We start from the raw sequence: 14097 nt of genomic DNA on the forward strand, positions 1-14097 counted from the left end.
TTAAAAAAAATTCAATCTCATGAATTAAATCCAATACATATTTACTCTGAGTATATAATCTTGCAAACCAAACAGTCATATTTATAGATTGCAATTATTTAAAAAGAGCTTTTAGAAACTTATAAAGGAAAAAATAGTCGCTACGGCGGTGCTAATTGGTCAATAGAGGTTAGCATCCATGACCTTTTTCATGAGCAAACTGGCCTTCTCCCGGACCCGGCCCGAACCACCCACTGAAATCTCCGCCAGCGCCGACGAAAACTCCGGCAGTTCGGCAGCGGCCCTGAAGCATTTTTCGCTGTCGTCAAACAACCTGAGAAGGATCTCAGCCGCCCCTTCTTTACTAAGAAAGCAGCCGCTCTTCAAAATCCCCAGCATTCGGGCCACGATCCTATCGGTCTTCTTCAGCTCGCTCAGCCCTTCTTCGAACCGGGCCAGAAGCCCGAGAATCGCTAGAGCAGTTCCGGCTAGATCCTCCCCGTCTCCGCTCTCCGCCAGCGTCATCAGAGCCGGCACCGCCCCCTCTCTCACCGCGAGCGTGCAATTGCCGTGAAACTGCACCAGCTCCGCCAGAGAGCTGAGGAGGTGGTGTGTGGCCGGCCCGCACGGCCCGGATATCGCCTTCACTAGAACCTGAAGACTCAAATTCTAAAACACAAATATAATAAACAAATTTTAAAAGACAACTAAAATTATGAGCAAATTGTCAAATAGTCATTCACAAAATATGTCAAATTATTATTTGTGAGTACCACACATACTTTTAAAAACACAATATATATTTATCTCATCTTTACCTTTTACTCAATTCCGTACACCAAACCAAACGTCATTTCAAACTTAATTAGATGATATTGTTATGTCTAAGGATATTTTGTCTATATATTTTAAAATTTAGATAGTCCACACATCAGCACATAATTCACCAAAAAAAGAAAAGATTGAGATAATTGAGAAAATCTCAAACTTCATCATTTATTTTTCTGATTTTGAAAAGTGTGGGACGAACAAAAATTCAACTATCCTTCATGATTTATTTGGCAATTTATCCTAAAAATATTCCTTCATTAAATATCTCATGTGATTTTGAATGCCCACAAAACCCAGCTAATAGAGTTGTCAACTAGACCAGACTAACCTAGCTAACCCACTACGACCTAGGCTCATCCCTTCGATGATATAAAGCAAGCCTAGACTAGACTTACTGGTTGCAGTGAACTCCAATTAAGATACTTTTCAAAGTGAAACTCAATCCTATTAGAAACCTTGTCTATGACGAACTACATATATCAAAAGCCAAAACTACAAATCCTATATTATTATTTCTTCTAAAATTTTAACATAATTTTAAATTATTTAACTAACACATTCTATTCACATTTTATCATTAAATTAACAGAAGCATTTAAAAATCTGATTTATATTTCATGAATATCCAAATACTACCAATTACCAAACACCAATAGAATTATTAACGTAGCTTAGCGATAAAGTGGTTAATACAGACCTGAACGGTGCCGGCGACGCCAAATTTGGCTTTATTCTTGTCTAACATGGCAAGGCTGCATAGGTAGGAGGCGGCGAGTTTGGCGGATTCCGGCGAGTCGATGAGAGAAGTGAGGTGGAAAATGGTGTCCTTCTGAGCTAAAGACTGCTTCAAGTTGGGATTAAGCGAGAGGTTGAAGAGCACCGAGAGCGCCAGAGTTTGGACATTTTGAGGCGAGGCGGCGGATTTCGAGAGGCCGATAAGCGAAGCGATGGCGCCGTCGATCTGAGCCAGCAGGTTCCGATTTTGAGGGCTGATGTTGGTGATGGTGGCCAGGGTTTGCAGCGCCTGGCACCGGTCCTCGTCGGCGGCGCCGGAGGATTGAGCTTCTCTCATGCACTCCACAATGGTTTCTCGAACTCGGCTTGCCATCGCTAAATTTGATTCAAGTTAGGTAATGGATCTTGATTCATGGTTTAATTTGTTGTGGTTACTGGTTAGTGTAATGAGATGACAAGAGTTTCGATTAATTCGATGGTTACGAGACGACAAGTTGCATTGGATTTTCGGCCGGACAAGGACCTCGATCATGTACATGCATTCATAGTACTATTGATTTATTTTAAGAATTAATTTCGAATTCGTTATTTTTCGGATACAAATTCATCAATCTACTACTCCTGCACTCCTACTATACAAATAAATTTTTTTATATCCAATTTAACGCAATAGTCGAAAGAAATTATTAAAATAATACTATAATAGACCATTTTTAAAAAATTTGATACCCCATCCGTCCTAGATAATTTGGGACACTTTGACCCGGCAAGGATTTTAAGAAATCTAATGGAAAGTGAATTGAAAAAGTTGGTGGGATGTGAGTCCTACTTTTAAAATATTAGTTTTATAATAAAATGTTTGTAGAAATGAGTTAGTGGAATATGGGGTCCACTACAAAAAATGGTAAAAGTGAAATGGGACAAATTATATGGGATGTCCCGCAATGGAATACTGGGTCTAATTATCTGGGACGGAGGGAGTACTTATTAAAGCTTACCAAATTTTGTACTGCTGTCCCATAAAGTTTATCTCATTTTATCATTTTTCGTCCATCCGGCAAAATTTGTCCCAATTAAAATCTCTCCAAAAATTAACATTAAATACACCATTTAATCTCTTCTGGGATCCTTATTTCACTACACACCTCTATTTAATACAAAGTCAAACAATTTCTTAAAATCTGCAACGATCAAAATGAGACAAACTTTGTGAACGGAGGGTATAATTCTTACAATAATTTACCCACTTCAAATTGAATATTTTTGGTGATATTTGACCGTGGCTGCCAATTTTTTTGATAAAATAGAATTTTTGTAAATCACATAAATAATATTTATACGACGACATTTGCTTCGAGAAAATAAAATTTAATTAGTGTGCAATAAACTTTAATCGTAAGTGGGCGCGTGCATACCACTTCCATCTTCTCTGGGGATTAGGGGTTTAGCGTGAATTTACAGACAGTTTCTCCTTCACAGGGATTTGGAGCAGCAAAATTTTTCTTTTTTGGGGTTAATTCATATCAGCAGGATCTCTTTCTCTTTGGAAGTAGAATCAACAACACACATAAGCCCATGAAATTTCTAATTCGCTTTCCATCTTCACGACTGCGCCTCTCAGCGATTCCTTCAAAATCATTATCATCCTCATCTCTAACCACACCACTTCCCAACTGGGTCGAATCGAGCTCAATTTCAGAACCCCAAACCACAACCAAAATTCAAACTTTTCCAAAATTCAGCGACAAAAATGCCGTTGACGCCCTCTTGTCTCACAAGAATGACCCTCAGAGAGCTCTTGACTACGCCAACTGGGCAGGGAAACAGCGCGGCTTCCAAGCTGGGGACTCGTTTTTCCTGCTGCTTCACATTCTTGTAAGATTCCCTAATTATCACACTGCAGCTCGGAGCTTGATTCATGATTATGTATGCCGTGATTCTGCCCCTTCGTGTGTTGTGGCTGTCGATTGTTTGATTGATTGTGCAGAAAGATATGGTTTTTGGTTAAAGCCGCGGCTTTTTGATTATTTCTTGAATGGATATGTCAGAGCACAGAGATACAAGGATGCTGAAGATTGTTTCTATGCATTAGTTTCTCGTAGGATATTGCCTTGTCACATTATTTTGATTAATTTCTTGAAATGTTTGATAAGGGTGAATATGATTGACAATGCACGCAGCTTGTTTAAGGACGTAGTTTCGAAGGGTGTTAGTTATGATTGTGATACTGTATACATGATGATGTGTGCAAGTCTGAGAGATGGTAGGTTGGAAGAGGCTGAGAAGTACTTTTTGGAGGCGAAGAACAGTGGGATTAAGATCGAACCTCATGTTTATTCTAGTGCAGTTCGTGCTGCTTGTATGAAGCTGAAGAGCGATGTTGCAGTTGGCTTGTTGAGTGAGATGAAGGATAGGGGTTGGGTTCCACCGGAGGGTACGTTTACACTTGCAATTTGTACTTGTGTAAAGCAAAGGAATATGACAGGGGCGTTAAGACTGAAGGAAGAGATGATTAACAGTGGACATTCGTTGAATTTGGTGGTTGCAACTAGCTTGATCAAGGGATATTATCAGCAGGGTGATCTGAATAGCTCGTTGGCGTTGTTTGATAAGATAGTTGAAGACGGACTTGCTCCAAACAAGGTCACCTATGCGGTCACAATAGAAGGATGCTGTGTTCACGGGAATATGGAGAAGGCAAAAGAGTTATACCATCGTATGAAATCTGCAGGTATTCAACCAACTGTGTATACTGTGAATTCTATAATTAGAGGTTTTTTGCGAATTCAATTGCTAGATGAGGCGATGGGAATATTTGATGTTGCTGTGAAGGATGGCGTTGCTAATATTTTCACTTACAATGATATGCTATCCTGGTTCTGTGGAAACGGTAGATTAGATGATGCATACGAGATGTGGAATAAGATGATTGATCGGGGGGTTGAACCAACGGTTGTTTCCTACAATAATATGATTCTCGGGAACTGCAGAAAAGGGAATATGGATGTAGCACTGGGCTTACTTTCTGAAGTGTCTGTAACGAACTTAAAACCAAATGTAGTTACTTATAGTATATTGATTGATGGGCATTTTCGAAAGGGTGAAACTGAAAAGGCCATTGGACTGTTTGCCCTTATGATAAACTCGGGGATTGTTCCAACTAATGTCACGTTCCATACGGTCATCAATGGGTTATGCAAAGCTGGCCAAACCGCTGTAGCAAAAGACTTGATGGAAAAGTATGTGTCGATGGGTTTCAAGCCTGGTTGCATGACTTACAATTGCCTTATTAATGGCTTTATCAAGGAAGGTGTTATTGACTCGGCCTTAGCTGTCTATGATGAGATGTGTAGATCCGGACTAGTGCCCAATGTTGTTACCTACACCACTCTGATTGATGGATTTTGTAGAGGACAGACTCTGGATCTTGCACTAAACATGTGGAATGAGATGCGTGCCAAAAAAATTACAATGGATGTCACTGCATACAATACTCTGATCGATGCCTTTTGCAAGAGAAATGACATGAAGTGTGCATCTCAACTTTTTGATGAACTTATGGAAGCAGGTTTATCTCCAACGACTGCTGTTTACAACACCATGATTGGTGGTTTCAGAAACCTGTATGATATGGACTCAGCGCTTAACTTGTATAAAAGAATGAGGAGCGAAGGGACTCGGTGTGATTTGAAAACTTACACCACTTTGATAGATGGGCTGTTGAAAGTTGGGAATATAGAGCTTGCAACAGTTTTCTACCAGAAGATGCTTGCAAAGAACATCATGCCAGATGTCATCACGTACTCTGTTTTAATACACGGTCTTTGCAATAAAGGACAGTTGGAAAATGCTCGCAAGGTCCTTGACGAGATGCTCAGTAAGAGTATCACTCCTAATGCGCTTATTTATAATACACTTATTGGGCGAAACTTCAAGGAAGGTAATTTCCAAGAGGCTTTTCGGTTGCATGATGAAATGCTTGATAGTGGTCTCGCCACTGATGATACCACTTTCGACATTCTCCTGAATGATAAGCTTAAGAAGAATCCATCCCACCGGGAGTTCTTCTACTGTCAGGCTATGTGATGTTGCTGCAGATGTTCTCTGCGTTGTAATACAATGGAGAAAGCTGAGTAAGGCGAGAAGATCGGCTTTAATTGAAGCAAGGTTTTCATTGCCTGCATTGGGAGGTAACCAATCTCATGACTTTGATATTAATCACTTTTATATTTATTTCACGCCATCTTTTTTTGCTTAGTTAAACAATGATGTTCTTCCCTATATCTAATTATCTATAATGTTAGTATTTAATGAATATGCACATTTTCCGTCCTAACATTAATGTGTTATCTAAGTTTGTAGTAGAAGTAGGCATGCTAGCTCTGCCTAAGCCTAATCCCAAAAATTTGACTTTCAATAATTAATAATTTAGCATACAAGAACTATAACAATGCTAACAAGCTACTGAAACATAAAACATAGAAAAAATTCTGTGAAGTGTATAACTCCATGTTGCATTCTATGATCTTGATCCATAGGCCATCTTTATCTCTGAGATCTAATGTAACTAAACGTTGCAGTTATCCGACATCACTGGTTGCCTGTTGCTGCCCGTTCTCTGACTCAAACTCAAAGCAAGAGAAACAGATTCCCAAGCTAATAGGAAACAGAAGGTACACAAACTCAACAGCAGAGAATTCGAAAGCTAATCTTTCAGGACAGAGTTCACGCAACAGCAAGACTCCGCTATTTTGTCTCTCTATTGTTCGGCCTGAAATGGAAACAGCAGTTCAGTTTGCGTTCAGTTTCCTCGCTTTTCTCCTTTCGTTTGGACTCTTTTCCTGGATAATCGAGGGAAAGAAGAAAGTGAAACCTCTTAAGAGGCTGAGGTTACCACCAGGCCCACCGAAGCTGCCTGTGATTGGACACCTGCACCACATCATAGGACCACTCCCGCATCACCACCCTCTGAGGAATCTGGCGAGCAAGTACGGGCCGCTAATGCACCTCAAGTTTGGTGAAGTTACTACAGTCATCGTGTCTTCAGCCAAGGCTGCAAAGATGGTGCTCAAAGCTCATGACCCTGCGTGTGCAGATAGGCCGAAAAGCGTGGCTACACAGATAATGTGGTACAACTATAGTGACATTGTGTTTAGCCCCTACGGCGATTACTGGAAGCAGATGCGCAAGATATGCATTTTGGAGCTGCTTAGCGCGAAGAATGTGTGTTCGTTCGAGTATATCAGGAAGGATGAGGCTTCACTTCTTATTGGGTCGATTCAGTCAACTTGCGGGGCGCCATTTGACCTGACCGAGAAAATTTTCTTGTTCATGAACTCTATGACGTGCAGAGCTGCATTCGGAAATGCATCCATGGATAGAGCTGCGGCTATTAAGTTGATCAAGAAAGCGATCTGCTTGGCGGGACACTTTGACCTGGCTGATCTGTTTCCCTCGTTTAAACTATTCGGTTTCCTTACTTGGAATAAATTCGAGCTGCTTAAGCTGCGGAGGAAACTGGACAAGATTCTGGACGATGTAATTGATGAGCACGAAAGGAATCTTGCTTCGACCAAGATGGGGTACGGGGAGCTAGGTACGGAAGATTTGGTTGATGTTCTTTTGCGGTTGAAGAAAAGTGGCAAACTCGACTTACCCATAACCAACGACAGCATCAAATCTGTTATCTTCGTGAGTTTCTTTCGCCACCACCATCTCCAAAATGTTTATTCCACCTTTTAATTGCTCTAAAACGGCTATCGTAACGTTTGCAGGATATGTTTGCTGCTGGGACAGAGTCTTCGTCGTCAACAGTCGACTGGGCCATGGCTGAGCTAATGAAAAACCCACGCGCAATGGCAAAAGCACAGCACGAGATAAGGGAAGCTTTCAGAGGAAAGGAGGAGATCAAGGAGTCTGAAATCCGTACACTCAAGTATCTCAAGATGGTCATAAACGAGACGCTGAGGCTGCACCCTCCGGTTTCTCTAATCCCGAGAGCATGCAGGGAGGAGTTTGAGGTAGACGGGTGCGACATACCTCTCAACGCCAACGTGATTGTCAACATTTGGTCGATTGGGAGAGATCCAAAGTACTGGCACGATGCAGAGAGGTTCGAGCCAGAGAGGTTCGAGGAAAATCCGATTGATTACTTGGGGAGTCACTTCGAATACATCCCATTTGGATCGGGGAAGAGGATCTGCCCCGGGATGACATTTGGCATAGCCAACGTGGAGTTCATTCTAGCGCAGCTGCTCTATCACTTCGACTGGGAGCTTCCTCCGGGAATGAGCCACGATGATCTCGATATGAGTGAGGTCGACGGCATTGCTGTATCAAGAAAGAGTAGCCTTCGTTTGATTGCTCAACCGTATGATCCTGCCTTGAACGAGTAGAAGAATGGAGGGTTGATTATAGTTTGTATACCAACCTCAAAAAAAAAACTAACTTTGGTAATAGAATAATGAGTCATTGTCACTCCCTAGTCGCTCATAATCGATCTAGACATCTATAATTATGTAGTAATAAAGTACTATATAGTCCATATTATTTTTATTATTTTCTTGACGTAGATGTGCCACGATTATGATAAATCAACATCAGTACTACTTAAATGGATCAAAAAAGCTTCCATGTCGATGCAAATCAAATGCATGCCAAAAGACTTTGACTCATCCCATGAAAAACTTGCGTTTCGAATTTGACATCGATACACAATTATCACTTTTTTTAGTAACTCATATTTTAACTTGAATTTGTTAAAATCGATTTATTAAATACAGCTAAATGTTGCATCAATTAATTGAAGGGTTATTGGCAGTGGCGGATCCGGGGGCAGGAGGGGGCCACCGCCCCTCCCGGCGATCCGCTACCATGGAACCGGACATGATTTTTCCAATGTCCCCTCCTCCGATAGCTTCCGACGTCGCCCCTCTTCCCTTCGTTAGCTTCCAAAAATTTTATTTCGCCCCTTCCATTTTAGGATCCTGGATCCGCCACTGGTTATTGGTTTTTAAATAATTACTAATTCATGGAGTATATTTTAATACCGAATATTCGGTATACTACGGTATAGGAAAACTAATATCATTACTGTATTGAAATATATCGATACTATACCGAAAATTACGGTATACCAAAAAAATTAATATTTTCAGTATGGTAGTGAGGTATTTCATTATTTTTCTCCACCCCTATTTTCAATTACCACATCAACTTCAATGCAGAGAAAATTAATTTCAAAGAAAAAATAAAAAAATATTAAATTCATAGAATTTAAATTTAAAGAGAAATTTGAAAAAAAAATAGTAGTATTGAGAGTTTATATATTTATTATAGACAAAACAACATATGCAAGTCTACTTACTGAATACACAGATGAAATGAAAACCTTAGCCATTACAAACACAATAAAAAAAAAATTGATGAATCAAATGTAGCCAGTTTCCCAGTATTAATATCAGTGCAATGAGTCGACTAGCAATGCATTAATGATGGGCTTCAACACTTTCTCAGGGTGAGTATACCCATCTTGATTATTCTTGTAAACCACATCGATCAATCGAGATAGATTCACAATCCTCTTCAAAATCTCCATCGAAACCGCTTTCTCCTTCCAAATCTCCCCATTCATATCCTTCCATGCATCCTCTCCCATCTTCTTCAACTCCTCCATCGCCTCTCCCTCACTCACCCTATTATCCTTCATGTAGCACTCGATCCCCGTCGCGCTTTGCCCTCTTTTCTTCTCAATCTAGCCAACCATTTGCCACATTAATTATTAGCAGTCCACGACAAGAGTTTTAATATAAAATTGGTAAAATAAAAGACATACAGATAGAAAACCTTACTATAAATAGATAGAATTGGTGGATGGTCGAAAAATAAAATACAGGACTATTTTTTATGGACTGAGGTTGAGTTTTTGTGTACCTCATAAGTTGCAACGTCATCAACAACTCGACATATGGTGGCGTTGGCAACTTGGATGCGCGGCTTCTTGATGAGCCAGTCGAAGGCCTCGTTGGTTGCAGAGGCCATGCCGAGGAAGGATGTGGTGGCGAGCAAGTAGTAGGTGCTTGTGATGAAGCCGTTGGCCATGTATTCACTAAATGGAGGCATGTAGCCTTCGATGAACCACTTCGCCTCTATGTTGTAGCTTCTTATAATCTCTTGCATCTGTTTCCAATACAACTTCTTCATTACTATATAATCATATAAATTTGAATTTTTTTAATATATAGGAATGATGAATTGATTCATACTGTGGCTTTTGCATAATTAACCGCGAATGATCTTCCTTGTAGCTTTAGTTCTTGCTCGTATTGATCATAGAGCTCTAAAAGAGCTTTGTAGGTTATCTTCATGTAGTCTGGTATTCTCTCTATTTCTTTCATATCCCACCTAATTATACAATTAAACACAATGAAACAAAATAAATCACAAAAAATAGTCAAATTCTGGTCCGTCCAACACTTTCCGAAATCTTAAAATTAAATCATAAAAGATGAAATTTTCATAATTATCTTATCCGCCTCATTTCTAGCAAAATATGCGATGATGTGGCAACCAGTTTTAAACACAAGGAAATATGCAATGATGCTAACTCACTTCATTCTTTAGGGTGATACATGTTTATGTAGCGGGTGACGTGTTTAAAATCGGCTGACACATCATCGCATATTTCGCCCTAAGGAGGCGTATGGGATAGTTGCGAAATTTTCACCTTTCGTGATTTAATTGTGCGTATATACCTTTGTACAGCATCCGTGAACATTTGAAGCTCATCAATGGTACCATATGAATCATATGTATCATCAATGACTGAAATCATAGCAATAGTTTTGGCCAACATAATTCTAGCTCCAGAATATTGAGGCTCAAAATACACTCCCAATGTCCAAAAATAGCACTCCACCATTCTATCTCTTGCATAAGGAAGCTTCGAAACAAGATCCAAATCTTTCCACCACCTACAATCAAACACATTATTAATAATCACAAAATCACTCTAATATTAATAAACTATATACACACATATTTATATATATACCTCGACAATTCACCAAGTTCTTGCCTATGCAACATTTGTAGCAAATTAAAATCCAATTTAGCCAGCTTCAACAAAGAATCGTTCCTCGATTCGAGCTTTTCATATAGAGATATGTAACGTCGAGCCTCCACCCTTGGCACGCCCCGTTGCAGGCACTGTACCAACGCGTGGTCGACTTGTTCCTTGAGAGGAGACCTCAGAAACGGAGCAACGGACTCGAGATGAGCCTTCGTGAACACGAGCGCCTCCTCGAGAACATCCTCGCCGTGTGTCCTCAAATCTGCAGCTTCATATAGGCTCAGCATTCCCTCATCATCAACAATTTTGAATTTTCCATCACTTCCTCTAAATTTTTCGAAAATACCTATGCGATAATAATAATTAAAAAGTTAGTTAATAACGCATGCAAAATTGTACTATTTAAATATGACCATTTTTTATTAACTAATTACCAGTGGAAATGTTGCAGCCATGTTGTCTAAGCAACCTAAAACACAGAGCTACAGTGTGCAAATTTCCACTTTCCATTATTTCCAAATATGAATTGTGAAGAATCTGAATTTGCTCTTCAATTTCCTTTTCAAAGTGATATGAAATCCCGAGACGTTCGACGTTATCGATCAGGTTCAACTTCTCCATCATGCTTGGCCCCGTTGCAACGATCATCTTCCTCACTTTCATCTTCAATTCTTCAATTTCCTCGCCGTGAAAAATCTGTCATCAAATAATTATGATTAATTAGGCAAGAAATTTGCATGCATGGTATCAACTATTTTTAATAAAGATTAAAATATAAAACAGGAAAATTTTGTACCTGATTATTTCGATGGATGGAAACGGAAGTGAAGAGGTCGCCCCATATGCTCGGGGAGAAGTTGGGCGACGGCCGGAAAACGAGCTCCGGCGGGTTAGATACGGAATTTTGAAGTGTAGCAGAGGCCATTAATCGTGGATTTGGTGTAAATAATTAATCTAGTGCAAAAGGATTAAAGAAATAAATTTATCACGTAAATTTCTTTGTAGAATGCATGCAATTAGGTGGAGGGGTTTCATCTTGTTATATAGAGGTAAGCATGAAGATAAGCTTGAAGAAATTTGAACATGTTTGTTGACTGGAATTAATTAATGTGCCTCCATTTTCCTTGATGATGCCACAAGGAAAGTCTAGTCAGTCCTAAGGAATTGCGTTGATGTTATGAAACTCAGAAATTAAATAATCTTACAACATCTCACATACTTCATATTCGAGATTTTAATTTTCACATGCAATCGTCAAAGTATTTTTGATGCAAACGTACCGTGAGAATGACTGGACTGATAGTGAAAATATGAAAACTCGGGCATCTTGAATTTGAAATACTATATTATTGTGATCAAACTAAACGCAAAACAGTAAAACTCACTATTTATACGTGGTTAGGAAATCATATGAGCTCCAGAAAATAAGACGACAAGTAGTAAATTAAATTTAATCTAGGAAAAACAAGAAAAAAATCACTATTTTTCTTTTAAATTAAATCAGGTTATTTCGACACAGTTGACGTTTTCAACGGCGTCGGCATCATCTACTGGAATTGCATTAGTTTTCTTTTTAATCACATCAATCCCCAAAATAGTGACTTATAAGGTTATGTTGGTTCAGAACTAAAAGGGTGTAATATTATGATATGTATTAATTGCGAGGGTTCGACGATGTATACTGATATTGTACGTTTTAGACAAAATCCTAAAGGTTTTGCTTTAGAGACACTCCCCAAAAAGTCTCATTCTAAATGAGTAGTGGTCGATTGTACTTTTACTCCACTCGCACATTTTCTAATTCTTCGACGTGAGATGGTTTAATTAGACCCCTGACTTGAACAAACTTTGCATAAGAATTGTTGATAATACAATTAAAAAATACTATAAATTACTATTGTTACAAAACAAATTTTGAAATATCAGGTCGAAATTGAAAATTTGATTAAATGTTATTATAATCCTTTTATTCCTTTTAATTTTATGTTATTAGTTGACATTCATTTATAGCGTGTGGATTGGGATTGGGTTGTTTCAGTAGAAAATTTCCATTACTTTTCTAAATTACGCGTGGTCATTACTATTAAGAATCTGAAATTTCTTTTTCAGAAATTTCATTTGATTCAATTCCACAAACTCTTCAAAAAGTTAGGCAATTCAATTACGATAAATTTCAAACAACGTTGTACCTAGGTGTTTTGGAATTGATTCTTATGTAGGTCAATTGTTGACTAAGACGACAATAGTTTCACCTTTATAGATTTTGAATTACATAATTTAATAATGTTAAATCCTTTCTAATTAAATTATAGCTGTGGCAAATTAATAAACTTAAATTAAGAAGGAATAATCTCTGTTCAATCTATTAATTAATTGATTAATTAATTAATTGATAATTATGACGGTCAAGCTGCACTCGAGTTTCTGAATTTGTGGTTTGTAGTTTGTACTTAGGATTATATGCAAATTCATGCACGTGTTTTAAATTTTAATAAAGAAAAATGAATGAGAACAAAGATTCAAACATCAAAGGTTCAAAGTTAGAAATAGAATACAGACTACTAAAAGTCTTAACATTTGCAGAGATTTATTCTGGTTTAGCTTGTACACGACATAACCTCTTCAACATTCAATTCCATATTTTCACTATTTTGATTCCAAAAATAAATTCTTCACAACGTTATGTTCACATGATCACAGATTCATCATTCACACATGAACAAAAATTAGATTCCATACTAATTTACTCCCATTCATTTGTATGAATAGCAAAGAGCAACATCACTTTGTTTCCGCAATTTAAGAACAAACTGCATCCTAATTCATTAGTTAATTTTTTGGAATTTACGTTGTTTACTTTGAAGAAAGTAATAGGAGTACTCTTACTAGTAAAAATATTGTTGCACCACACTATAGAATTACAAATATTTAATTACGTATATTACATAATTTTAAGACAACTGAACATGACACAATATTTTAGAATCTGGTGTTGTCTTATAGAGACTTTTAATTAATTTGGAGATATAATGCCAACATGAAATTTTATTAAATCAGATTATCATCTTTAGTTCTTTGTGTTGTGGGCCTATGGCCGACAAGCATTATTAGCGTTCCTGTGTAATTAAGATTGGGCCTCGACCCACTAGCCAAATACTAATAGGCCCAATCTTGAAACTAATTTATACAACTGCTTATTCAAAACAATCTGAATTGGAAATAAATTTGTGTCAATCTTACCATATTTGGTGTACTTCATAAAAAAAAATAAACGCTCTGTCCCGCTTTAGGAGTCCCGATTGAGCTAAACTAATAAAAAATGCCTACAAAATAAGTAAAAAAGTGATAAAAGTGGGTCTCCACCATCCACTACAACATTTATTTATTACACACTCAAACACTTTCTTAAACCACGTGTCCAATTCAACCGGAACTCCTAGCGTGAGACAGAGAGAGTAATCATTAAGTGGAATTTATAACAT

General features: G+C 38.2%; 4 protein-coding genes across 4 annotated transcripts; 2 read left to right on the forward strand and 2 right to left on the reverse strand.

Moving 5' to 3' along the window:
* Positions 1-60: 60 nt before the first annotated feature.
* Positions 61-1918, reverse strand: LOC148930930 (U-box domain-containing protein 8-like). Its single transcript, XM_089067414.1, has 2 exons — positions 1508-1918; positions 61-633 (listed from the first exon to the last, which is right to left on the reverse strand). The coding sequence occupies exons 1-2, from the start codon at positions 1916-1918 to the stop codon at positions 160-162; spliced, it is 885 nt and encodes a 294-aa protein (XP_088923540.1). The 3' UTR covers positions 61-159.
* A 1027-nt stretch (positions 1919-2945) lies between these two features.
* Positions 2946-6265, forward strand: LOC125214592 (uncharacterized). Its single transcript, XM_048115682.2, has 2 exons — positions 2946-5735; positions 6126-6265. The coding sequence occupies exon 1, from the start codon at positions 3121-3123 to the stop codon at positions 5629-5631; it is 2511 nt and encodes an 836-aa protein (XP_047971639.1). The 5' UTR covers positions 2946-3120; the 3' UTR covers positions 5632-5735; positions 6126-6265.
* On the forward strand, positions 6259-8112 carry LOC125214595 (premnaspirodiene oxygenase-like). Its single transcript, XM_048115684.2, has 2 exons — positions 6259-7236; positions 7320-8112. The coding sequence occupies exons 1-2, from the start codon at positions 6322-6324 to the stop codon at positions 7938-7940; spliced, it is 1536 nt and encodes a 511-aa protein (XP_047971641.1). The 5' UTR covers positions 6259-6321; the 3' UTR covers positions 7941-8112.
* A 757-nt stretch (positions 8113-8869) lies between these two features.
* Positions 8870-11602, reverse strand: LOC125214593 (viridiflorene synthase-like). Its single transcript, XM_048115683.2, has 7 exons — positions 11412-11602; positions 11050-11311; positions 10598-10961; positions 10299-10517; positions 9810-9948; positions 9478-9723; positions 8870-9298 (listed from the first exon to the last, which is right to left on the reverse strand). Exons 1-7 carry the CDS (start codon positions 11538-11540, stop codon positions 9005-9007), a joined length of 1653 nt encoding a protein of 550 aa, XP_047971640.1. The 5' UTR covers positions 11541-11602; the 3' UTR covers positions 8870-9004.
* Between the last annotated feature and the right edge of the window lie 2495 nt (positions 11603-14097).

This window comes from Salvia hispanica, chromosome 3, assembly GCF_029641045.1.
Source record: "Salvia hispanica isolate PSC_SH4W2 chromosome 3, Shi_PSC_v1, whole genome shotgun sequence".
NCBI classification, from domain to species: domain Eukaryota; kingdom Viridiplantae; phylum Streptophyta; class Magnoliopsida; order Lamiales; family Lamiaceae; genus Salvia; species Salvia hispanica.

Bases quoted from the DNA above. Each gene is read 5' to 3' on its own strand.
- LOC148930930 (XM_089067414.1), bottom strand. From the start codon at position 1,918: ATGGCAAGCCGAGTTCGAGAAACCATTGTGGAGTGCATGAGAGAAGCT. The intron at 634-1,507 runs GTCTGTATTAAC...TTGAGTCTTCAG, and splicing joins GCGTCGCCGGCACCGTTCAG to GTTCTAGTGAAGGCGATATC.
- LOC125214592 (XM_048115682.2), top strand. From the start codon at position 3,121: ATGAAATTTCTAATTCGCTTTCCATCTTCACGACTGCGCCTCTCAGCG.
- LOC125214595 (XM_048115684.2), top strand. From the start codon at position 6,322: ATGGAAACAGCAGTTCAGTTTGCGTTCAGTTTCCTCGCTTTTCTCCTT. The intron at 7,237-7,319 runs GTGAGTTTCTTT...TAACGTTTGCAG, and splicing joins GCATCAAATCTGTTATCTTC to GATATGTTTGCTGCTGGGAC.
- LOC125214593 (XM_048115683.2), bottom strand. From the start codon at position 11,540: ATGGCCTCTGCTACACTTCAAAATTCCGTATCTAACCCGCCGGAGCTC. The intron at 10,518-10,597 runs GTATATATATAA...GTTTGATTGTAG, and splicing joins GAACTTGGTGAATTGTCGAG to GTGGTGGAAAGATTTGGATC. The intron at 9,299-9,477 runs GTACACAAAAAC...ATGGTTGGCTAG, and splicing joins ATGACGTTGCAACTTATGAG to ATTGAGAAGAAAAGAGGGCA.